The sequence below is a fragment of the Neophocaena asiaeorientalis genome, unplaced genomic scaffold (genome assembly GCF_003031525.2).
Source record: "Neophocaena asiaeorientalis asiaeorientalis breed wild unplaced genomic scaffold, Neophocaena_asiaeorientalis_V1.1 scaffold293, whole genome shotgun sequence".
NCBI lineage: Eukaryota > Metazoa > Chordata > Mammalia > Artiodactyla > Phocoenidae > Neophocaena > Neophocaena asiaeorientalis.
In genome coordinates, this window is record NW_020173920.1 from 4,181,422 (window position 1) to 4,205,171 (window position 23,750).

Consider the following 23,750-nt stretch of genomic DNA (forward strand, 5'->3'; position numbering starts at 1 on the left):
GGGCCATAGTTTGAATACAGTACACAAATAGATCCTCACATATAAGGTAATTAATTTTCAACAAATGTGTCAAGGTAATTTGATGAGGAAAGAATAGTCCTTTCACCAAATGATGCTGGATCAACTGGATATCCATATGGAAAATTAACCTCAACCCCTACCAACAGTATATAAAAAAATTAATTCAAATTGGATCATACTCCATATAACACTTCTAAAAGAAAATTTCCATGATCCTGGAATAGACAAGGATTTCTTACACAGGACACAAAAACCATGAACCACAAAAGAAAAAGTTTGATAAACTATACTCCACCAAAATTACAATTCTTGGGGCTTCCCTGGTGGCGCAGTGGTTGAGAGTCCACCTGCCGATGCAGGGGACACGGGTTCATGCCCTGGTCCGGGAAGATCCCACATGCTGCGGAGCGGCTGGGCCCGTGAGCCATGGCCCCATGAGCCATGGCCGCTGAGCCTGCGCGTCCGGAGGCTGTGTTCCACAACGGGAAAGGCCTCAACAGTGAGAGGCCCGTGTACCGCAAAAAAAAAAAAAATTAGAATTCTTAAAACTTGATAATAAAATAACAAACAACCCAGTTTAAAAATGGACAAAAGACTAAGACACTTCACAAGTCAGAAAGAGAAAGAGAAATACAATATGATATCACTTATATGTGGAATCTAAAATATGACATAAATGAACCTACCTACAAAACAGAAACAGACTCACAGACATAGAGAACAGATTTGTAGTTGCCAAGGGGAAGGGACGGACTGGGAGTTTGGAGTTACCAGATGCAAACTATTACATATAGAATAGATGAACAAGGTCCTACTGTATAGCACAGGGAACTATATTCAATATCCTCAGATAAACATAATGGAAAAGAACATAAAAAAGAATGTATACGTATGTATAACTGAATCACTTTCCTGTACAGCAGAAATTAACACAACACTGCAAATCAGCTATACTTCAATTTAAAAAAAAAGACTAAAACACTTCACAAAGGAAGATATACTAGTGGACAATAAGCACACAAAAAGATGCTCAATATCATTACTCATCAGGGAAATACAAATTAAAATTACAACGAGATACCACTACACATGCACCAGAAAGTCTAAAATTAAAAAGACTGACCATATCAAGTGCTGGCAAGGACGTGGCTGGCAAGTTCTGTTTCACAATGTATGAAACAGAACTCTCATACATTACTGATGAGAATGTAAAACAGCATAACCACTTTGGAAAACAGTTGGGCAGTTTCTTAAAAAGTTCAACATTTATCTATCATATATCCAGCAATTCTGTTTATTGATATTTACCCAAAATTAATGAAAACATGTCCACGCCAAGACTTGTACACAACTACTCATTATAGCTTTATTTACCATAGCCCCAAACTAGGAACAACTCTGATGCCATAGATATGTGAATGAATAAACAAATTTCAGTACGCTGCAACAAAAAGAACAAATTACTACCATACAGAACATCATTAAATCTCATTGACATAATGCTGAGTGAAAGAAGCCAGATATCAAAAAGTACATACTGTATGATTTCATTTATATAAAATTCCAGAAAATCTATCTAGTAACAGAAGTAGATCAGTGATTGTCTGAGTGTGGATATGGGTGAGGGAGAATAACTGCAAGTAGCACATGAGTATTTTTGGAGATGATGAAAATGTTCTATATTTTGACTGGTACATGGTTACATGGGTGTATATAGTTGTCACACTCAATGAAGTTTATTTAAAAAAACCACTATGAGGGCTTTCCGGGTGATGCAGTGGTTAAGAATCCACCTGCCAATGCAGAGGACACGGGTTCAATCCCTGGTGGGGGAAGATCCCACATGCCGCGGAGCAACTAAGCCCGTGTGCCACACCAAGCCTGCACTCTACAGCCCGCGAGCCACAACTACTGAGCACGTGTGCCACAACTACTGAAACCCACGCGCCTAGGGCCTGTGCTTCGCGACAAGAGAAGCCACTGCAATGAGAAGCCGGCACACCGCAACGAAGAGTAGCCCCTGCTCGCCACAACTAAAGAAATTAACCCGCGTGCAGCAACGAAGACCCAATGCAGTCAAAAATAAATTAATTTAAAAAAAAAACACTATGAAATAGTACTATTATAATTCCTATTTTACCTGTAAGAAAACAAAGCACTAGGATGAAATACCCATGTTACTCTCTTCATAGAAAAATTATCATCTCCAACTTAAAAAGTATGGGGAAACGTTTTCAGGCTTTATATAAGATATTCGTTTCTGGTTCTCAGATAATCAATAAATTTATATGAACTCATTGCTCTAGGAACACAGCAGCAATTCCAAGAATTAAATATCAAGAGCAGCTATCTCTATAGATATTTTTTGCTTTTATTCTTTAAAGTAGTCTGAGGTAATTTTACATATAGCAGTTTATTTTCCTAATAATTTGCATTCACTGAAAGAATTCTGAATAGTTTCTATGGCATTGTTATATTCTATTTTTGCCCCAAAATATCATTTCTAGTGATGCAAAAGCTAATCACAGAATATAAAAATCAATTAAATCCAAAAGTTGTATATATACATGTGAGTAAACAAAAATATTTTACCTCTTTCAAGAAAAGAAAGAGGGAAAGGAAAGCAAAGCACAGAGAGACTAAGTAACTCAGCCAAGAGCTAAGATTCAAACTCCAATAGTTATACTCTAGAGCCCAAATTGTTAGCCACTATTTCATTCTGCCTCTATAAAATATCAAGAGCAGCTATCTATCTATCTATATATATATTGCTTTAATTCTTCTAAATATATTCTAAAGTAGACTATATCTATTATCTCTTTTCTTCTGGATACTATATATATATTTGTGAACATGTAACATCTTATCATCAGAAAAAACACATATATTTAAAAAGACAGAGACTCTTCAGGACCTCCCTCCAAGATGAATTCAACCAATTAACCAAAACATGTCAGATGTATTTGTTAATCTTTCTGAAGTTATTCACCTGTGTTACCTTTCAGTTCACATTCTTCATCTTGTTCTCAAATATAACACGTAAATTTCATCAAAAGACTTACAGAAAATCAGATATACTATAGCTATAGCATTCCTCTGATCCACCTGTCCAGTAACTCTATAAAAGAAATAAGCTTGTAATAAAGCTTATTCATGCAAGTCCCCAGAAACCAACAGTTTCTATTCTGTGTTCACAAACCATCATTTTAGTAATCTGGCCTAGAATTTTGCCCAGAATCTACAATAACTAACTTCCAGATCATCCAAAGATTACAAACAGAAGTTCAGCAATGGTTTAAGCAAGTTCTCCTACTGCAATGAGATATAATTCATCAGAGAGGGGAGACTCTAAACTCATTTATATTCATTAAGGCCCTTTTGTGTAATTAATTCCCTTACATTTTCTGCACTTCAGTTTCCTACTACCAATAACCACTTGGCCCTTTCCAGAGTGGGATTAATTCTTCTTGACCAAGAAGACAGAAATAAGAGGGGCTAACAAATTCTACTTTCTATGATATGTTAATATTTCTTCATCTACTCTCTCAAGACTATACCTGCTCTAAACATAACTTAAAAACCCTTTTTAAAAAAATGATTGTTGGCATTTTCTGAAGGTCTCAAATAACTCTGAGATTTCTAGTTTCTGAAGCTATTCTTATAGGTTCTGTCACTCTTCACTGTTGGTTTTATATCCTGCTTTTTATCCTCAGTACTTAGAGTTGGACAGCTACTTTTGTTGTCACGATAGTCTCTTCAGTTACTTCTTTCTTCCTTATTGGAATCAGTTATTTCCCATTCCTCTTGAAAATACGTTCCAATTATGTTAAAGAGAGAAGCTATATAATTGGCATAATTACCCTGTTATTGCTTAAAATGTGTCTGGAACTCTGTCAAAAACTCCTTTCAGAAGTGAATTCCCTCCCAAAATCAGTTTTATACTTTATAGTCACACCTCCTCTTTGAAACTGTACTGCCCAGATTGATCACCAATCTCATTATTAATAATAATAGCTGGGCCTTCCTGGTGGCGCAGTGGTTGAGAGTCCGCCTTCCCGGTCCGGGAAGATCCCACATGCCGCAGAGCGGCTGGGCCCATGAGCCATGGCCGCTGAGCCTGCGCGTCCGGAGCCTGTGCTCCACAACGGGAGAGGCCACAACAGGGAGAGGCCCACGTACCGCAAAAAAAAAAAAAACAAATAATAATAATGATAGCTAACATTTCCTGGGTATGTGCTATATGACAAGCACTACATTAAGGAGCTTTCCATATATTCTCCGATCTAATCATCACAACCCTAATAAGGAAATACTATCATTATCCACCTTTATCAGTAAGGTAGCAATGACTTAACTTGACTAAGGCCACACAGATACTAAATAATAGAGCTACATTTTGAGCCCAAATTTATCTGAATTAAAAACAAACAAACAGAAAAAACAAGTTTTTCTACTACACCTCCTAGCCATTCACTTGTAGGCTAACATTAAGAGTGACGAGAGTGAGTTGTTTTAGTTTAAGGTGACTTATAAAATGAAAGGATTTTAAAAATATATGTATCAATTTATAAGTCAAATATCTGATAATAATTTCAAAGTGACCACCTTGAGAAGCTTTAAAGTTTGGGAATTTCTTATGGAACAGTTTCCACAACATTTTACCAGTTTTTAAAATATCTTTAATACTGGCAAATATTCATTTTTGAGGATAGTTTCTTTTTTGGAAATAGTTTGGTCTTTGGAACCAAGTCTTGTAAATTAGAAATAGTGATTTAGGGTGGTATAATATCTTAGTACTTGAGAGTGTGGCTTTGGAGTATCATAGTCATAAATTTGAATCAGAGCTCTACCACCCTAACATCTACACAATTATTTAAATTCCCTGAGCCCTAGTCCCTCATCTGAAATACAAGAAAGGTATCATCTATCTTACAACCATTGTGAAGATTAAACGGAATACTGTATATACAGCTTCTGGCTATATAAATATATAATAGATATGTGTAGTAAATAATAAATGTTTGTTTCCTCCTTCTCTTCTCCACAGTTATTTTAATCATTATTTCAAACTATGAATCACGTATCTGTCACTTATAACTTTAAGAAGGCAAGTAATTTTTTTTCAGTTTATCCATTTTTCAACTATTGATTTTTTGCTTTAAATTACATTGAAATAGTATTTTGATGTAAGTATATGTCAATGGGCAACTTACCTGTGGAAACCATCTTTCAAAACTTCTTGCCTCAAAATAATTTCAGAACAAGTGGCCCTTATGCCTATAAGCATGAAAAGATTTTTTTTAAACAAAATAAGCACTCAATGAAAGAATATTTAAATAATCAGAAAATAATAGTTTGAATAGGCTTTAATTACCTGGAAAATCTAACCAACCTAAAAACAAAACAAAAACTTTTAAAACTTAAGCAATTTGAGCTACACATGAATCTATTTCTAGTATAGCATAGGGGTTAAAAGTCTTGACTTTGGAGTTAGATTGGCTAGTTTCAAACCCCAGTCTGTCTATTAACAGCTGTGTGACATTGGGCAAGATAGCTTCTCTCTCTACTAGTTGTCATGAGAATTTAATATATGTAGAAGCACTTAGAACAGGGTCAACCATATAGCAAGCACTCTATATAACTGTTTGCTATTTATATTACTTTATTCAGGTGATCCCAGGACACCAAAAACAACAGAATGGCCAAAGAGCCAGGAAACCTCTATTTTAATCCTAGCTCACTGAAACTGAGTATCAGATACAAACTGGCAACTTCTATATTCTACCATCCACACATAGAAAAAACTGAGAGGATGGTACACTATGCCTTGTGCAGATGTTGAAAGAGTTTAAAGAAACAACAAAAACTGGAGGCTTTTGAAAGGTTCAAAGGGCTCCTTTATAAACTTAGAATAACCAGAAATCTCACTATACTGACTCCATGCAGAATTCAGACATTAAAACTGTTACTCAGTGTCAGTCTCATAAAGTTAAAAATTCAGATACTAATGACCACCAACTCTGCCCAGGCACTTTGCTATGGAATTTTACTCCATTTTCAAAAGCTGGAAGTGTGTGGGAAGAATATTAAAACAAACATACAGAAAAACCATACACTACTGTATGTTGCTAAGTCCATTAGATATATTCCTGAGAAGATCCAAAAAAAAAAAAAAAACATGACAGGGAGATGGAAACATTTGGAATATACTAGGGAAGGAAGGAAAAAAGTATGAAAGACAACATTTATTAAATAATACCTATATGGCAGATTCTCTACTTGGGGCTTTCACATGTATTTTAACTTTCACAGTCTAGCTAAACAGGCAGGCAAAATTATTGCCTTTTGTACACAGGAGGAAACTCTGACTTATAAACAGTTACTGTTTAGGCCACACAACTAGGTAAGTAACTGATTAGAAGCAAGAACCGCCCAACTTTTAAAGCCTAAGGCATTTCCACTCTCCTAGCTATTTAAAGAAATCCTTAATTGCTTTGGAGAAGCACATATCATCTTTTCCCAAGCAACTTACAGAATTTCTCTTGCATAAATCAAGATATTTCTTCAATGTTTAACTTTAATAGAGGTGGGGGTAAGGGTTTATATCTGCCTATAAATTAATTAGAAAAAAGGTCAGATTAATAGGCTTAAAGTCTATCAGGATATACACTAGATAATAGTAAATTTCATTCATCTTGGGACAGTAGAAAAGCTAATTTACAAACAGTATTGCAAATACTAGATTATTTATGATTTTTAAGGCAAAGGTACCATTTTCTTTCTTTTTTTTGTAATAGTTATTCATTTATTTAGCTGTGTCGGGTCTTAGTTATGGCACACGGGATCCTCATTGCGGCATGCAGGAACTCGCCTTGCGTCGCGTGGGCTTCTCTCTAGTTGTGGTGCGCGGGCTCAGTAGTTGCAGCATGGGGGATTAGTTGCCCCGGGGCATGTGGGATCTTAGTTCCCTAACCAGGGATCCAACCCAAGTCCCCTGCATTGGAAGGTGGATTCTTAACCACCGGACCACCAGGGAAGTCCTCAAAGGTACCATTTTCAAAGTGAATTTGTTGCATCTGAATGCACCTTCAAGATTTTTCCTCTTAAATATTACCTTACTTGGTTATCACGGCCTGAACTGGCTCTGGAAACTGACCCCTTTTTAATCACAAAATGCCAGTGCTGGAAGTCTTCAGATACAAGTCCAGTTGTTTAAAAATTCTTTTTGGCCTAGTAATCCTTTCTTCAAATAAATTTGGGAACTTAATATGTAAACACAAAAGCAGAACTGCACTGACTGACAGATACTAGTCTAATATCCTCGTTTTAAAGACAGAGAAACTCACCTGATTTGTACTGACTTTCCTTTCCCTATCAAACGTTGTCACTTTATTGTAATTACTACTGCACTGTATACATCTCCCGCTACTGCAATGCAAGCTCCACGAGGGCTGGATCCACAGCGCCTAGCACAGCACTTCTGCCCACGGACTCGGGCCCAAAGAAGTGAATCAACTCGCTTGCCCAGCCCTGAGTCATAAAGAAACCCTAGCGCAATCTAGTCCATTATCAAAAATGTTTGTAAAACGAAACTAGTCTTCCTCCCCTTTCCACGTCCCCCGAGGACAACACACACTATGTATTTCTAGATTGGGGTTCCCACACCTCATAGGGCACTTAGACTTTGCTGGCCCCGTAGTGGTCAGAAGCTTCACGCATTCCAAGAGCATCCCAAGACGCTTCACGTCTGTACTTTACAAAATTTTTTTTTTTTTTTGCGGTTTGCGGGCCTCTCACTGTTGTGGCTTCTCCCGTTGGGGAACACAGGCTCCAGACGCGCAAGCCCAGCGGCCATGGCTCACGGGCCCAGCCGCTCCGCGGCATGTGGGATCCTCCCAGACCCGGGCACGAACAAAGCCCGACTCTCCAGAGAACCAGGAGCAGCCACAAAGCAATGAAGAAGGGGGGCGGGGCGGGGGGAGTAGCAGGAAGCTTGCGGCCTTTGTTTTTAACCTCCTGCAGCTCACCCTACAGCTCTAGGGTCGCGATAAGTACCTTTGTTAAGCGCGGAAGGGAGAGTACTGGGGAGCCTGGAGGGCTCCCCACCCTCTCGGCCCTAAACCCCGCCCTCACCCCTGAAGCCCCGCCCTTCCCCTTACCAGCGTCGGTGGGGGTGGTGTTGAAGGCTATGGCTGGCGAGCAGGTGAGTTCAGCCACCTCCCAGAGGAGTAGCCAGGCCACCGCCCGGACGGCCACGGCTGGGGTAGCCAGGACGCCGGAGAACGCACGCCCCAAAAGAGCGCGCGGGGACAAACTGCGGTCGGAGGAACCTGCACACGCCTCACACCGCTCCTAGAGCGCGCTGTCACGGAGTTAGAGACCGGGACGGAAGACTCAACGCGCGCACTCCAGCGGTCCAGCCGTTACCCTACTCCCCGCATCCCCGGCCCCCGAAAGTTCCGGCATCAAGGAGGCCGCGGTCCCGCCCCCTCGTCGCCCCGCCCCTCGCACTCCCGGTCGGGGGCGGAGCGAGGAGCGGCGGAAGCGCTGTGACGTGTGCCAGGGCAGTTGCTCTAGGGAATGCTCCGCGGGACCCCAGCCTGACTCTGAGCCCCGCGCGGTGTCCTGGGGACAGCCTAGCCCAGCTCCCGGCGTCCACCTCCACTTCCAGGTATTTGCCGATGTGGGCCTCCTGCCGGGGTATTCACCCCACGGTGCGGAGCTCTGGCTGTCGCCTCTTTCTGCAGCGCCAGGCTGCGCCTGGCCTCAAAGTCGAGTGCTCCTAGGTGCCCTACGGTTAGTGGAAACACCCCCTCACGGAGATTTTAGACGTTGACCTGCAGAAGATGCATTTTATGTACTTCTCTATGGGTAAGAAAGTCAGTCTTGCACTAGTGGGGGCGTGGATAGGGAGAGGATCGTCTACCTGATGGCAAAATCCGTACACTTTAGGTGCTGTGGGGATGCTTGGCAAGATTATGCAGGTCACTGATCCTTGAGGAGAAAAGTATTAATGTCTAGGAAGAAGTGCTGGGTAAATGTGTCGTCTGTTTTCATGAACTGAATATGTAAGCAGAGCTGGAGAGTATCCAATGCAGATTGGAACAGAGCGGAGGGCTCTAGGATGGATCTTAAAGAGAAAAGATGTCAGAAGATACTACCCTAAAACTGAAGATAGCAGTATAAGCATACTGTTAAGAAATATGAAGATAAATTTTGGAAGAAACATTTAAAAGAAACTTGTTACCTATGGAGAGGGGAAGGGGAGAGGACAACAGTTTTTTGTTATAAACCTCATAGAAGTATGTTACATTTTAAACAGCATACAAACATTACTTTAATAAAAATAAAAGTTTAGTTTTAAAAAGAAAGAAGAGTGTAGTCATAAAACTACATTATTGAGCATCACTTGCATATATCATTTATTAATACAGCCATTTGCTTGAGTGTATGGAATTTGTATTGTGCTCAGTAGGATCTTCTAGAAAGTTTACTAACAACAAATTTTAGTGAGGTGAACTGGGAGTAGTATTTGTTTTAAAAAAAAAAAAAAAAGAAGAGGTGGAGTGGGATCATGGCATCAGATCAGAGGCAGAGCACAGTAATTTGATAACACAGTTTTTTATATATTGGGTTGGCCAAAAAGTTCCCTTGGTTTTTAAGTAAAAATAAAAGACACACTTTTCAAAAACATATTTATTTATTTCGGCTGCACCAGGTCCTCATTGAGGCACGTAGGCGCTCTTAGTTGCTGCATGCGGACTCCTAGTTACGGCATGAATGCAGGATCTAGTTCCCCAACCGGGGAACAAACCCAGGTCTCCTGCATCAGGAGCGCAGAGTCTTACCCACTGGACCACAGGGGAAATCCCACATTTTTCATTTTTCATTTCTACCAAGAACTTTATTGAACAACGTATTCACCATTTTGTTCCACTACTTTCTGCCATTTTTCAGGCAACTCAATAATTCCATCTTCCCAAAACTTTTTATCCTTTTGAGCAAAGAACTGTTCTAGGTGCCTTTTACAGTCGTCCAGAGAATTGAAATTTTTTCCATTAAGAGAATTTTGTAAAGACCGAAATAAATGGAAATCCGAAGGTGCAATGTCTAGTGAATGTATTGGATGAATCAGAACTTCCCAGCCAAGGTGTAACAGTTTTTGCCTGGTCATCAAAGAAACATGCCGTCTTACATTATCCTGATGGAAGATTATGCGTTTTCTGTTGACTAATTCGGGATGCTTTTTGTCGAGTGCTGCTTTGAGTTGGTCTAATTGGGAGCAGTACTTGTTGGAATTAATCGTTTGGTTTTGCAGAAGGAGCTCGTAATAGAGGATTCCCTTCCAATCCCACCATATACACAACATCACCTTCTTTGGATGAAGATCAGCCTTTGGTGTGGTTGGTGGTGGTTCATTTCGCTTGCCCCACCATCTCTTCTGTTCCACGTTATTGTACAGTATCCACTTTTCATCGCCTGTCACAATTTGTTTTAAAAACGGAATGTTTTCATTACGTTTAAGTAGAGAATCGCATTCGGAAATACGGTCAAGAAGGTTTTTTTCTCTTAACTTACATGGAACCCAAACATCAAAGCGATGAACATAACCAAGCTGGTGCAAATGATTTTCAATGCTTGATTTGGATATTTTGAGTATGTCGGCTATCTCCCACATGGTATAATGTTGATTGTTCTCAATTAATGTCTCGATTTGATGGCTATCAACTTCAACTTGTGTACCCGACCGTGGAGCATCATCCAGCGAGGAATCTCCAGCACGAAACTTGGCAAACCAGTTTTGACACGTTCGATCAGTCATAGCACCTTCTCCATACAACACACAAATCTTTTTTTGCGTTTCAGTTGTGTTTTTACCTTTCTTGAAATAATAAAGCGTAATATGCCAAAAATGTTTTTCCCCCTATTTTCTATATTAAAACGGCTACACAAAAATTCACCAATTTTAATGTACACTGATATGACAGCTGTCACAATACAGTCTAACAAAACTGTTTCAAATGAAGTTAAAGACAACTAAGCGCTACTAGAGCCAGCTTATGGAACGAACAAACTTTTTAGCCAACACAGTATGATCCATTTCCTAAGAGTAAAAATTCTCACATCCAATAGGAAGGGGTGAATAATATAGATTATGGTATATGCATAGGACAAAACATTTGCAGTCATAAAAATTTGCATTTTAGAAAGACATTTAATGGCAAAATTACATAGGTTGTTAAATTTAAAAGGCAGGACTTAAAAAAGAATGAAATAATGCCATTTGCAGCTACATGATGAACCTAGAGAGTATCATACTACATGAAGTAAGTCAGAAAGAGAAAGACAAATACCATATGATATCACTTATATGTGGAATCTAAAATATGACGCAAATGAACTTATCTACAAAACAGAAACAGGCTCACAGACATAGAGAATGGACTTGTGGTTGCCACGGGGGAGGGGGCATAGGAGAGGGATGGATTGGGAGTTTGGGATCAGCAGATGTAAACTATCATATATAGAATGGATAAACAAGGTCCTACTGTATGGCACAGGGAACTATATTCAGTATCCTGTGATAAACCAAATGGAAAAGCATATGAAAAAGAATATATGTATTTATATTTATTACTGAATCACTTTGCTGTGTAGCAGAAATTAACACAACATTGTAAGTCAACTATACTTCCATAAAATAAAATTTTGTAAAAATTTAAAAGGTAGGAAACAGTATGTATGATATAAAAACATACTATAGCTAAAAAAAAAAACCAAACACAAACAAAAAACTATGCCTAGAAAGACTGGAAGGAATCAGGGATGATTATTTTGTATGTCTCTTCCTCCCCCTTCCCCACTCCCATCCCAGTTTTCTACAATGAACATGTATTAAGTAACCATGTTCCTAGTGATTCTCTAACAGAACTGAATTTATGAAGATATCATCCCTATGCTGCTTTACCTCCAGGTTCTTTGACATTTGCAAATCTTTCTGAGAATATCATAGTCACATCTAAAGCAGTCCCTATAATTAAGTATATTTTGGCATTGAGAGCAGGGAAGGGAAGAGGGAATGGAAAGTATTAACCTTTAAAATGGTTGTTTCACCAAAAAAAAAAAAAATGGTTGTTTCAAATACTGTATGCTAACACACATATATGGAATCTTAAAAAACGGTACTGATGAACCTAGTGGCAGGGCAGGAATAAAGACGCAGACGTAGAGAACAGACTTGAGGGCACAGCGGGGGAAGGGGAAGCTGGGATGAAGTGAGAGAGTAGCACTGACCTATGTACACTACCAAATGTAAAATGCATGGCTAGTGGGAAGCTGCTGCATAGCACAGGGAGATCAGCTCGACAATGATGACCTAGAGGGGTGGGATAGGGAGGGTGGGAGGGAGACGCAAGAGGGAGGGGATATGGGGATATATGTATACATATAGCTGATTCACTTTGTGGTACAGCAGAAACTAATACATTGTAAAACAATTATACTCCAATAAAGATTAAAAAATAATAAATAAATAAATAAAATGTTTCTTGTAACTGAAAAAAAGTCATGTAGTGAGACAAATAAGTTGAAATAAAAGCCATGTAAGCTTTATTGCCTCAAATATGTGGAGGCTGATTATTGCCTTTTTTGATCAGACTTCTAAACTGTGAACACTTCAAGGATGTACAGGGGCTGTGTCTTCTATTAACATATTGAATTAAACAATGGAATACCTACTACAGTCCAGGTATTGTGCTGGGGATGTTGTGGTGAACAGTGGATATGTTCCCTGCCCTCATGGAGCATATAGAATAGAAGGAAAAGAAAAGTGATAAAGTAAGTAGTTACAAAAAACTCAATGAGTAGAATGATTGGGGAAGTACAAAGGAGAGAGGTCTGGTCTAGTGAATCCCTCAGGACATAATGTGTAAGATTAAAAAACTCTTAGTACCTTGACATAGAGGGTGCTTGTACATACTTGTTTAATTGGTAAACAAAAAAGATCCTGTAAGTTGATTCTTGGGCTGACTCAGAGGTTCATATACAGTCTTTGGTTAAGAGTACAGTACACGAAGAGATCCAAACTGAACTGCATTTCTAGGTTCATATGTGAACATATCTACACCCCTCAATGAACCAGGGATTCTAAAGCCTAAAGATAACCTGGGGCCAAACTGAACTTTCCAGGTAGGTCTTGAAATACTGAGCTTGAGCTGACTATGCATCTCCAGAACTGGAGTAGATTCAGATCTGCTGGGGAGGAAAAGTAGAGGAGAATGTGATTTATCCAACACTTAATTTTTTTCCCCTTTAGCAGGAAGTCATTATGCGACTAACACATTTTCATCAGATTTCCTCTGATTTACCGTGACGTGTATGTGAGAATGATGTGCACTGCCAAGAAATGTGGAATTAGGTTCCAGCCTCCGGCTGTTATCTTAATCTATGAGAATGAAATGAAGGGGAAAAGTCGCCAGCGCATCATGCCTGTCCGAAACTTTTCAAAGTATTCAGGTATCTTATGTTTTATCTTGCCTCCTATCTTAAATATTCGCTGAGTCAGTTTATAAGAATGATTTGAGTCTCATGTAATGGAATGACATGGCCTTCAGAGTTAGACCGACCAAGGTTCAAGTCGTGACTGTCAGGGTAGGTATGAAATCTTGGCTAAATTACTTAATCTTGGTGAGCATCAGTTTCCTAATCTGTAAAAGGAAATTGATAATCCTACCCTTTGAGATCTGCAGTGTGGGTTAAATGAGATAGCATTATTCAGTAATATTAATTCCCTTCTTTCCCTCCAAATGTGTTTTTTATTTGTAATCTTGATATTTTCTTGGTACCAGTACTAATATCTAAAGCTGTAATACTACTTTTTCTTCTCAGGTGTTTTCTCCAGTTGAAAGTATTTAACATCTCCTCAAAGTGATTTTAAGTTACAGAAATAAAAAATATATCCCTCCTTCCCCCATCACACTCAAAGCTGTATATAAAGAAATAGTTCTGTAAAATAGTTCATTCCCAAAAGCCAGTTAGCTACTTGACTATAATGACAGGTAATTGTTTCAGTAACTTGTGGTACCTGAATAGTCTGTGGTGTTGCTTGTGGTATAATAGTTTTGTTTCTCCCTCCTAGATTGCAGCAGAGCTGCTGAACAATTAAAGAATAATCCACGACACAAGGGTTACCTGGAACAAGTATCCCTGAAGCAACTGGAGAAGTTATTCAGTTTTTTACGAGGTTACTTGTGGGGGCAGAGTTTGGCAGAAACAATGGAACAAGTTCAGCGGGAAACAACCATTGATCCTGAGGAAGACCTGAACAAACTAGATGACAAGGAACTTGCCAAAAGGAAGAGCATCATGGATGAACTTTTTGAGAAAAATCAGAAGAAGAAGGATGATCCAAATTTTGTTTATGACATTGAAGTGGAGTTCCCACAGGATGAACAACTACAGTCCTGTGGCTGGGACACAGAGTCAGCTGACGAGTCCTGATAACCAAAAACTAAAAAAAAATTATTGGGTAGCAGAAAATCCATGTTTACACAAGACCATAGATTGGGTGTAGAAAAATCTGTAAAGAACACTATGCATATTGGGTCACGTTTGGATTGACCATGTTACTTTTCAAAACCAAGATATGTAGAGCATCTACTATGTAGGTGCATATGGAATATAGGGAAAACAGAATATAGGAATCTGCCTTTAAGGAGCTTACAGTCTAATTGGAAGATAAGTCAAAAGCTTATGAAAAACTAGTTTAATGGTGTTAGGAAACATTAGATCCAAATGCTTGATAAAGGCTAGAGAGGATCAGAACCTAGATTACGGTAGGGTATAATAGTCAGGGAGGACTTTGTCCATCAGTGGCAAGATGGTACTTTGCCTGGCCCTTGAAATGGTAGTATTTGGATAGAAGCTTATATAGGATTCCAGATTATACTGGGAGGGAAAAAAGGGGGGATGTTGCAAGGGGATTGGTAAAGAGATAGGAATTAGAGCGTTTTATTTGAGGAACAGTAAGCAAATTATAGTTTGATGAGATCAGAGGGCATATATGGTTGCCAGGGGATTTTTTTTTTTTTTTAATTTTATTTATTTATTTATTTTTGGCTGTATTGGGTCTTCGTTTCTGTGCGAGGGCTTTCTCTGCTTGTGGCAAGCGGGGGCCACTCTTCATCGCGGTGCGCAGGCCTCTTACTGTCGCGGCCTCTCTTGTTGCCGAGCACAGGCTCCAGACGCGCAGGCTCAGTAGTTGTAGCTCATGGACCTAGTTGCTTCGCAGCATGTGGGATCTTCCCAGACCAGGGCTTGAACCCGTGTCCCCTGAATTAGCAGGCAGATTCTCAACCACTGCGCCACCAGGGAAGCCCCCAGGGGATTATTCTTTATGCATTGTTTTTATATCTATTTAACTCTGGAGTAGAAGAGTACCCCTGCAGAATGCCCTGCAGCTTCAAGGGGATGTAATCTGATGGATAGCAGGGGAATTCTGCCCCATCCCCCTGCCCCAGTATCAGGAAATATGTACTAAAGACCTTCTGAAACCCTGAACCTCTTCCCATAAAAAAGAGGTTTGTTTGTAAAATGGGAAATCTACTCATAATAAATGAACATATGTACAGCCAGTTTAGGCCTATTAATGAGTTTTTATCTCCAAAGAGAAGATCTTTGTTGAACAAGGTTATATATGTACAGATATATCTTTCTTCATATTAGAATATCATTTAATTGGTAGAAATCCTGTTTTCTGCAAGGAAATTAATACCCATTAAATAAAGCTATAAAAGTGACTCATTCTTTCCACCTGTCCATCCCTACTCTCCTTACCATTAAAAGCCTCATTAAAGAGGCCATTCTTGGGCTTCGCTGGTGGCGCAGTGGTTGAGAGTCCGCCTGCCGATGCAGGGGACACGGGTTCGTGCCCCGGTCTGGGAAGATCCCACATGCCGCGGAGTGGCTGGGCCCATGAGTCATGGCCGGTGAGCCTGTGCGTCCGGAGCCTGTGCCCCGCAATGGGAGAGGCCACAGCAGTGAGAGCCCCGCGTACCGCAAAAAAAACAAAAAAAACTGCAATGAGGTATCACCTCACACCAGTCAGAATGGCCGTCATCAAAAAGTCTACAAATAGGGACTTCCCTAGTGGTACAGTGGTTAGGAATCCGCCTGCCAAGCAGGGGATACGGGTTCGAGCCCTGGTCCGGAAGATCCCACATACCACAGAGCAACTAAGCCTGTGCGCCACAACTACTGAGCCTGTGCTCTAGAGCCCGCAAGCCACAACTACTGAGCCCATGCGCCACAACTACTGAAGCCCATGCGCCTAGAGCCCGTGCTCCCCAACAAGAGAAACCACTGCAACGAGAAGCCCCCGCACCGCAATGAAGAGTAGCCCCACTCGCCACAACTAGAGAAAGCCTGCGCACAGCAATAGAGATCCAACACAGCCAAAAATAAATAAATTAATTAATTTTTTTAAAAAGTCTACAAATAATATAGGCTGGAGAGGGTGTGGAGCAAAGGGAACCCTCCTACACTGCTGGTGGGAATATAAATTGGTGTAGCCACTATGGAGAACAGTATGGCGATTCCTTAAAAAACTGAAAATAGAATTACCATATGACCCAGCAATCCCACTACTGGGCATATACCCAGAGAAAACCATAATTCAAAAAGACACATGCACCCCAATGTTCATTGCAGCACTATTTACAATAGCCAGGACATGGAAGCAACCTAAATGTCCATCACAGAGGAATGGATAAAGAAGATGTGGTACATATATACCATGGAGTATTAGCCATAAAAAAGAACGAAATATTGCCATTTGCAGCAACATGGATGGACCTAGAGGTTGTCATACTGAGTGAAGTAAGTCAGACAGAGAAAGACAAACATCGTATGATACCACTTATATGTGGAATCCTAAAAAACGGTACAAATGAACTTATCTACAAAACAGAAATAGAGTCACAGATGTAGAAAACAAGCTTATGGTTACCGGGGGGAAAGCAGGGTGGCTGGGGAGGGATAAATTGTGAGGTTGGGATTGACATATACACACTACTATATATAAAATAGATAACTAATAAGGACCTACTGTATAGCACAGGGAACTCTACTCAGTACTCTGTAATGACCTATATGGGACAAGAATCTAAAAAACAGTGGATATATGTATATGTATAACTGATTCACTTTGCTATACACCTGAAACTAACACATAACTGTAAATCAACTATAACCCAATAAAATTTTATAAAAAAATAAAGGAAAGGAAAGAATAAGAGAGAAGACTGATGATAGTCCAGTTATGATGTCAGGGGCAGGTTCATGATTTCAGTCTTTTTTTTTGTTTTAATTAATTAATTATTTTTTGGCTGTTTTGGGTCTTCGTTGCTGCACGCGGGCTTTCTCTAGTTGCGGTGAGCTGTGGAGGCTACTCTTTGTTGCAGTGTGTGGGCTTCTCATTGCAGTGGCTTCTCTTGTCATGGAGCATGGGCTCTAGGCACGCAGGTTTCAGTAGTTGCAGCACACAGGCTCAGTAGTTGTGGCACATGGGCTTAGTTGCTCTGCGGCATGTGGGATCTTCCCGGACCAGGGCTTGAACCCATGTCCCCTGCATTGGTAGGCAGATTCTTAACCACTGCGCCACCAGGGAAGTCCAGTCTTCTTCTTAATGAGCCAGGCAGAGCCATCAGGTTATAGTGAGACTGAGGAGAAGCCAGGGTAAGAGTGAGTAGTTAAGGTAAAAATGAAGGGCAAGCATGTCGATGAAAAACATTAATCCATAGCCCATCTAAGAAAGAAATGGAAAATTTTGTTCGAATGAAACTGAGTATTATAACCCGGGAGGCAGTCTCTCAGAGAGCTCTGAGAACTGTTTGAAAGAGGTAAGGTGATTTTGTGCAACCAAGCACACATCTCAGTAGAAGGTTGCTACTAGTCATGGGGAATAGACCTCTTAGTTAATGGTTTTAGTGCTTTTCTAAGTATGGGAAGATGCAAGAATCCGGGTTTATAAAAAATTTCTCCTGAAAATACCTATCTGAGGGCCAGTTCTGTCAGTTTTCCCAGAGCACAGAGTGCCTCATACTGATCTTTCGCCCTGCATTTATTTCAGGGTGTATTGTAGGTCAGTGACTGCAGCAGTTAAGGACTTGATTCTTGAACTCAATGGTGGGCAACATTTTCTTTCTTTCTTTCTTCCTTCCTTCCTTCCTTCCTTCCTTCCTTCCTTCCTTTCTTTCTTTCTTTCTTTCTCTTTCTTTCTTTCTTTCTTTCTTTCTTTCTTTCTTTCTTCCTTCCTTCCTTACTTCCTTCCTTTCTTCTTTCTTTCTTTCTTTCTTTCTTTCTTTTTTTTATTTTGGCTGCACTGGGTCTTCCTGGCAGCATGCAGGCTCTCTAGTTGCAGCACGCAGAGAGTGGGCTCAGTAGTTGCAGGGCGCAGGCTTAGTTGCAGTATGTGGGATCTTATTTCCCCGACCAGGGATCGAAGCCAGACCCCCTGCATTGGGAGCACGGAGTCTTAACCACTGGACCACCAGGGAGGTCTCAACATTCTTTGTTTATCGATCACTTCTCTTTCAGTCTTAATTTCGACCAAGGTTTGGGAGGCATTTGGTGACCAGTTTGTTCCAGAGCACTTGGAATGCTCATTCCCAGGTCAGCAAGGATTTCATTGATAGGCCACTCAGTGCTATTGCTGGACTAGGCCCTGTTAACAGCAGCCAAAAGCCTCTGGATTGCCTGTCTTACTAGTCTGTTATGGTCCAGGAAATGGCTCCCTCGTGTTGCTTCTTCCCGTATCTAGAGTTACACAATTACAATCATTGGTCTTATAGGACTATATATTTGGTCAATCATTTCAGGTCACTTAGGCATCATTAATTTTATCTGAGGCTCAGTCACATATTTGGTAATGCAAGAAATAATAATCTTGTAAAATAGGCAGAATATAAGAATACAGCTAGTAACATTAATAAGGTCATAAGTATTTAAGCTGAGGACCTCCATGAAGTGTGGCCCAGTATCTCCCCAGGTTGTCTGACCAGTCTGTTCTGCACCAATCACTGTCTTTTTTTTAAATATTTATTTATTTATATTTATTGAAGTATGGTTGATTTATAATGTGTTAATTTCAGGTTTACAGCAAAGTGATTCAGTTACAAACACACACACACATATATATACATTCTTTTGTAGATTCTTTTCACATATAGGTTATTACAAAATATTGAGTATAGGTCCCTGACCAATCACTATGTTTTTTTTAATTAATTAATTAATTACTTTTATTTTTGGCTGCGTTGGGTCTTTGTTGCCGCTCTCAGGCTTTCTCTAGTTGCGGCGAGTGAGGGCTACTCTTTGTTGTGGTGCATGGGCTTCTCATTGCGGTGGCATCTCCTGTTGTGGAGCATGGGCTCTAGGTGCGCAGGTTTCAGTAGTTGTGGCATGCAGGCTCCGTAGTTGTAGCTCGCAGGCTCTAGAGCACAGGCTCAGTAGTTGTGATACACAGGCTTAGTTGCTCCGTGGCATGTGGGATCTTCCTGGACCAGGGCTCGAACCCATGTCCCCTGCATTGGCAGGCGAATTCTTAACCTCTGCACCACCAGGGAAGTCCCTGAAAATTTTTATGTTTAAATTTTTCTTGTCTTGCCTTAAAATGTGATTTTTTTATTTCATTAAGAAGAAGGAGAGGACTTCCCTGGTAGTCCAGCAGTAAAGAATCCATCTTCCAATGCAGGGGACGTGGGTTCGAGCCCTGGTTGGGGAACTAAAATCCCACATGCCACGGAAGAACTAAGCCCACACATGGCAACTAGTGAGCCTGTGTGTCTCAACTAGAGAGCCTGTGTGCCACAAACTACACAGCCCATGTGCTCTGGAGCCTGCAGGCCACAACTAGAGAGACGTCTATAGGCCACAACTAGAGAGAAGTCTGTGCACCACAACAAAGAGCCTGAGTGCCACAATGAGAGATCCCGCCTGCCAAAATGAAGATCCCACATGCTGCAACTAAGACCCGACACAGCCAAAGAAAGAAGGAAAGAAAGAAAAGAAAGGAAAGAAAGAAAGGAGGAGCTTTGTTCAGATGGAAGGGTGAGGTTGGATGTGTTCAACATAGATGGAGAAAGTAGACTGTGGGGAGTCAAATGAAAACCTACAAGCCAGGGTTCACAAACTGAAAAGGATCTCCCCTATCCTTACCTCCTCTCTTCTAGAAACAAACTAACAAAAGAACTTCCCCTGGCCAAGTTGACAAGAGTGTTAACGGCTGAATGAACAATCAACCTTCAACTTCAAGCTCAAAATTTTTAGCTTTTATGGCTATAAAATCCTCTCAGTGGTTCACCGTTTCACGCTGTAGCAGATACTGTTATATAGCAGATTACCTACTCAACATCCTTTCACTTCCTTCACTGCCTGCAGAGGCCCAATACTGTTTGTTCAGGTATAACCCCTCCCACATAAGCCTCAGATCTAGAGGCAAAGACCGTTTGGTCTCAATAAATCCCAGTAGTCCCATTTCATTGTCTATGATTGGTTTAGAGATGGGCATGTTACCCAGTTCTAGCCAATGAGATGTGAAGGGGGATCTACAAGGACCTGTGAAATAGGTGTTCACTATATTTTGGAGAAAAGGAGTCTCCTCTATTTCTCTGGACATGGTTGTATCTGAATGTGACACCTGGAAATACTGCAGTCATTTTGTGGCCAGTCTGAGGATGACGCTGATCATTAATGAGGGCAGAACAAAGAGAATCACAGAAAGATGGAGCCAGAGCCCTGGAATACTGCACCTGGAGCCTGCCCTACCTTTGGATATTTTGTTACATGAAATAAATTTCCCCATTTTTAAGCCAATTTAAGTGGATGTTTTTCTCTTTTTTGCATCCAAAAAACTCCTGTTAACAAAGGAACAAACCTCTTCCATTGGCCTCTTTCATTTCTGGACCCAGTATGGACAATGTGTGTTTTAAGGATAGACCCAGAGACCTCTGGAAAGAGATTGATACAGTGGACAGAGCAAAGCACAAGAGAGTGAGGAAGGCTAGGCAACTGGCAAGGGCAGTACAAAGCCGTGGACCTTGGACTCTAAAGCTGGGTGGAGTCCTGTGGAGCCAGGAGGAACTGAGTCAAATGGGAGGGGCTGAGCAATGAAAAGTACTAGAAAGGGTGGCATCAGAGGGCAGGTCTGGCAAGTTGTGACAGGTGACCTTGGGAGAAAACAATAAAGCAATTGGGATAGAGAATGGATATTCTGAGTTAAGAGATCTCAGAAGTTTAGTAAGTCCTAGTGGTCATGAGATCCAGCATCTGAATTTGACAGACCAAGACTGATAGAGAGGGAAATCCATAAAATCAAAAAAGTTAGGGAGCCTTGTGAAATTAAGGAGTCTGGAGGAGCAGTAGCCCAGATGCTGAAAGATCCTGGGAATACTGATCGATGAAGGGCAAAGGGAAGAAGAAACTCAGCCAGTTCCTAAAGTCATTTGGGTAGGTATGAAATGCTTACTATGGTTTTGGGCAACTGCATCAATAATATGAAGAAGAAAATGTAAAAGGATGGAATTAATATTACGTGTTTAGGAAGAGGGAGAGAAAAGGTACAGAGGAGAAAATGATAAAAGATTAGAGGGTTGTTTTTTTTTTAAGTCAGGAAAAAGTTCCTATATGTGTTCCACCAGAAGCAAAAAACAAACAAAATTGGCAGTACCTGTTCAAGACAGGATTTTCTTTAAACTGAATGAATGATCCTTGCTCTTAACCTAGATATGGACACCCTAATGCATGATTATGGATCCAGGAACTTTCAGTTTCTGGTAAGAACTCTTAGGTTAGCAAATTCCATTAAGGTTGCCATCTTGACCTTGTTAATAGTAGCATTACATAGTTGGGACAGCAAAATTACCATGTGCCTCTACACTTAAAAGGAAATCTTAACCAGAGCCAAGCAACTGTCATCACTATCATTAAATACTTGTTGATTCCACTGTTCCTCTTCCCTGTTATTAGATACTGGGTACTACATAATTTTCATGTTTTGGGTCTGATGGATTCTCCACCAACAAGAAACTTAGAGGTATCCATTATGTCTGATAATGAACCATAATAAAATGGATAAATTAAAATCCTAATGTAATCCTCAAAGTTCATTTTAGCCAAAACCTTTAAACTCTTCTCTCACTTTCCCTGTTTCCCTCCACTCTACGCCAAACACTTTCACCCTGAAATTAGAGTTATCAACTAGTAACAAAAGAAGTTTTGTGAGATTTATGTTTTCTCTCTCATTATCCACTGTTCAACATTTGAAAAATACTAACACGGTCCAAAACAGGGAAAAGACTAACAGGAGAAATACATATAAACTTTATATTAATATATATATGAAAAAAACTTGTGTTATGAAAAATTATCCCAAACTTAAAATAAGGCAAACCATGAGGGCCACATATCTTTTCAATACTATACTATAGCATTGTGTAGAAGCTTTTCCAAAGATTGCTTAATTTTCTAGGACAATGTATCTGTGTTTGACTTTGAGGTTTACTATTTGATTGGAACCCAGACACTGTTAACATGAAATTTTCTGTCCAGTAAAGAAGATAACCTATAGGTTTACTTGCCTATAGGACATTAACCACTTTTGTATCTAACCTAGCCGTCTTATTCTAACATTCCTTTGTGAAAACGTATAAACACTTGGTCCTTCAAAATACTTTTGGAACCAGCTTTACCATCTTATTGGTCCCCTTCATCAATGAGTTAAAGAATCTTAGCATGTGTTCATTTTATATTGGTTATGAGAATTACGTTTTTAAAATTTTGAAAATTATGCTTTTACACCTGATAGTCCTTATGATAAAAGGATTAACATCTTTTTAGACTTTGGAAGCATGATTCTGATATAATGTGCTCACATTTTTTAAACTTTCAAATCTGACATTTCCACCTATGAGAGGAGCTAGGAACAGGAGGCAGGAAAGAGCCGAAAGCTTGAGGCAAAGGACAAAGAGGCCAAGTTGAGACGTTAGACAAATAAAGGACAATTGCCATATGAGGGCTCACACCTCTTAGGGTCCCAGCAGGCCCAAGCAAGCATGTGGTGTCACTATCTTTCTGACACCACCTCTGAGCAGGCCCACCCTAGCACTGCCAAACTGACCGTTGGGACCCCAGAATGAGAGGGCTGGAGACAGCAACCTGGTTGGAAAGTTTGGGGGTAAGTAGGAGCAGTAGCTAGGGGAATTGTCTTGAATATGCATAGCAAACACATTGTGTATTTTATAGGCCCTCCCAGGCCACACCTTGGTTCTGCCATTACCCAAAGCCATGGTTTGGTCTTAGGGAACTGGGATGTCCAACTACTGATGCTAAAATTAAAATTAACCCCCCCACTATCATCAGAGGGCAGTACATTTTAAAAAATTTATCAGAAAGTACCTTTGACCTGGCCCTGGAAGGATGTTAGTAGTGTTTTCTTAAAATTTAAACAATGTGCCTACATCTACATCCAGAGTGAGTTCGAAGTGAGTCTTGCTCAGCCTTGTATGTTGTTTTTAAATACTCTTTTTAAAATGCTAAGTTTTCTGTGTCATACTTAGATTCATTCATTTTAAACACTTAATATGTGCCGAGCACTATTCTAGGTAATAGGGATACAGAGGCGAATAAGGCAGACAGGACCCTGCTTTTACAGAGCTCACATTTCAGTGGGGAGA

General features: G+C 40.3%; 2 protein-coding genes across 6 annotated transcripts in view; one reads left to right on the forward strand and one right to left on the reverse strand.

Annotated features, from left to right (window-relative positions):
- PIGX (phosphatidylinositol glycan anchor biosynthesis class X) overlaps nucleotides 1-8,487 on the reverse strand; it is a 26,624-nt gene extending 18,137 nt beyond the window's left edge. The window contains exons 1-3 of the mRNA XM_024752106.1: nucleotides 8,449-8,487; nucleotides 8,181-8,373; nucleotides 5,235-5,298 (exon numbers count right to left, since the gene is read on the reverse strand). Of these exons, the coding sequence (XP_024607874.1) occupies nucleotides 5,235-5,298; nucleotides 8,181-8,373; nucleotides 8,449-8,487 (296 nt within the window). The remainder of the gene's footprint in view (nucleotides 1-5,234; nucleotides 5,299-8,180; nucleotides 8,374-8,448) is intronic.
- CEP19 (centrosomal protein 19) lies at nucleotides 8,364-15,187 on the forward strand. Of its 5 annotated transcripts, none has more exons than XM_024752114.1 (3): nucleotides 8,364-8,892; nucleotides 13,337-13,536; nucleotides 14,159-15,187. In XM_024752114.1, exons 2-3 carry the CDS (start codon nucleotides 13,407-13,409, stop codon nucleotides 14,518-14,520), a joined length of 492 nt encoding a protein of 163 aa, XP_024607882.1. In that variant the 5' UTR covers nucleotides 8,364-8,892; nucleotides 13,337-13,406; the 3' UTR covers nucleotides 14,521-15,187. The 5 variants fall into 5 exon arrangements, with proteins under 5 accessions (XP_024607882.1, XP_024607883.1, XP_024607881.1 ...); XM_024752115.1 differs by having other exon boundaries at nucleotides 13,340-13,536; XM_024752113.1 differs by having other exon boundaries at nucleotides 8,364-8,692.
- The last annotated feature ends 8,563 nt before the right edge of the window (nucleotides 15,188-23,750 follow it).

Excerpts from the sequence above, each read along its gene's own strand:
- CEP19 (XM_024752114.1), top strand. The coding sequence starts at position 13,407 with ATGATGTGCACTGCCAAGAAATGTGGAATTAGGTTCCAGCCTCCGGCT. Across the intron at positions 13,537-14,158 it reads AAACTTTTCAAAGTATTCAG|ATTGCAGCAGAGCTGCTGAA; the intron begins GTATCTTATGTT and ends TCTCCCTCCTAG.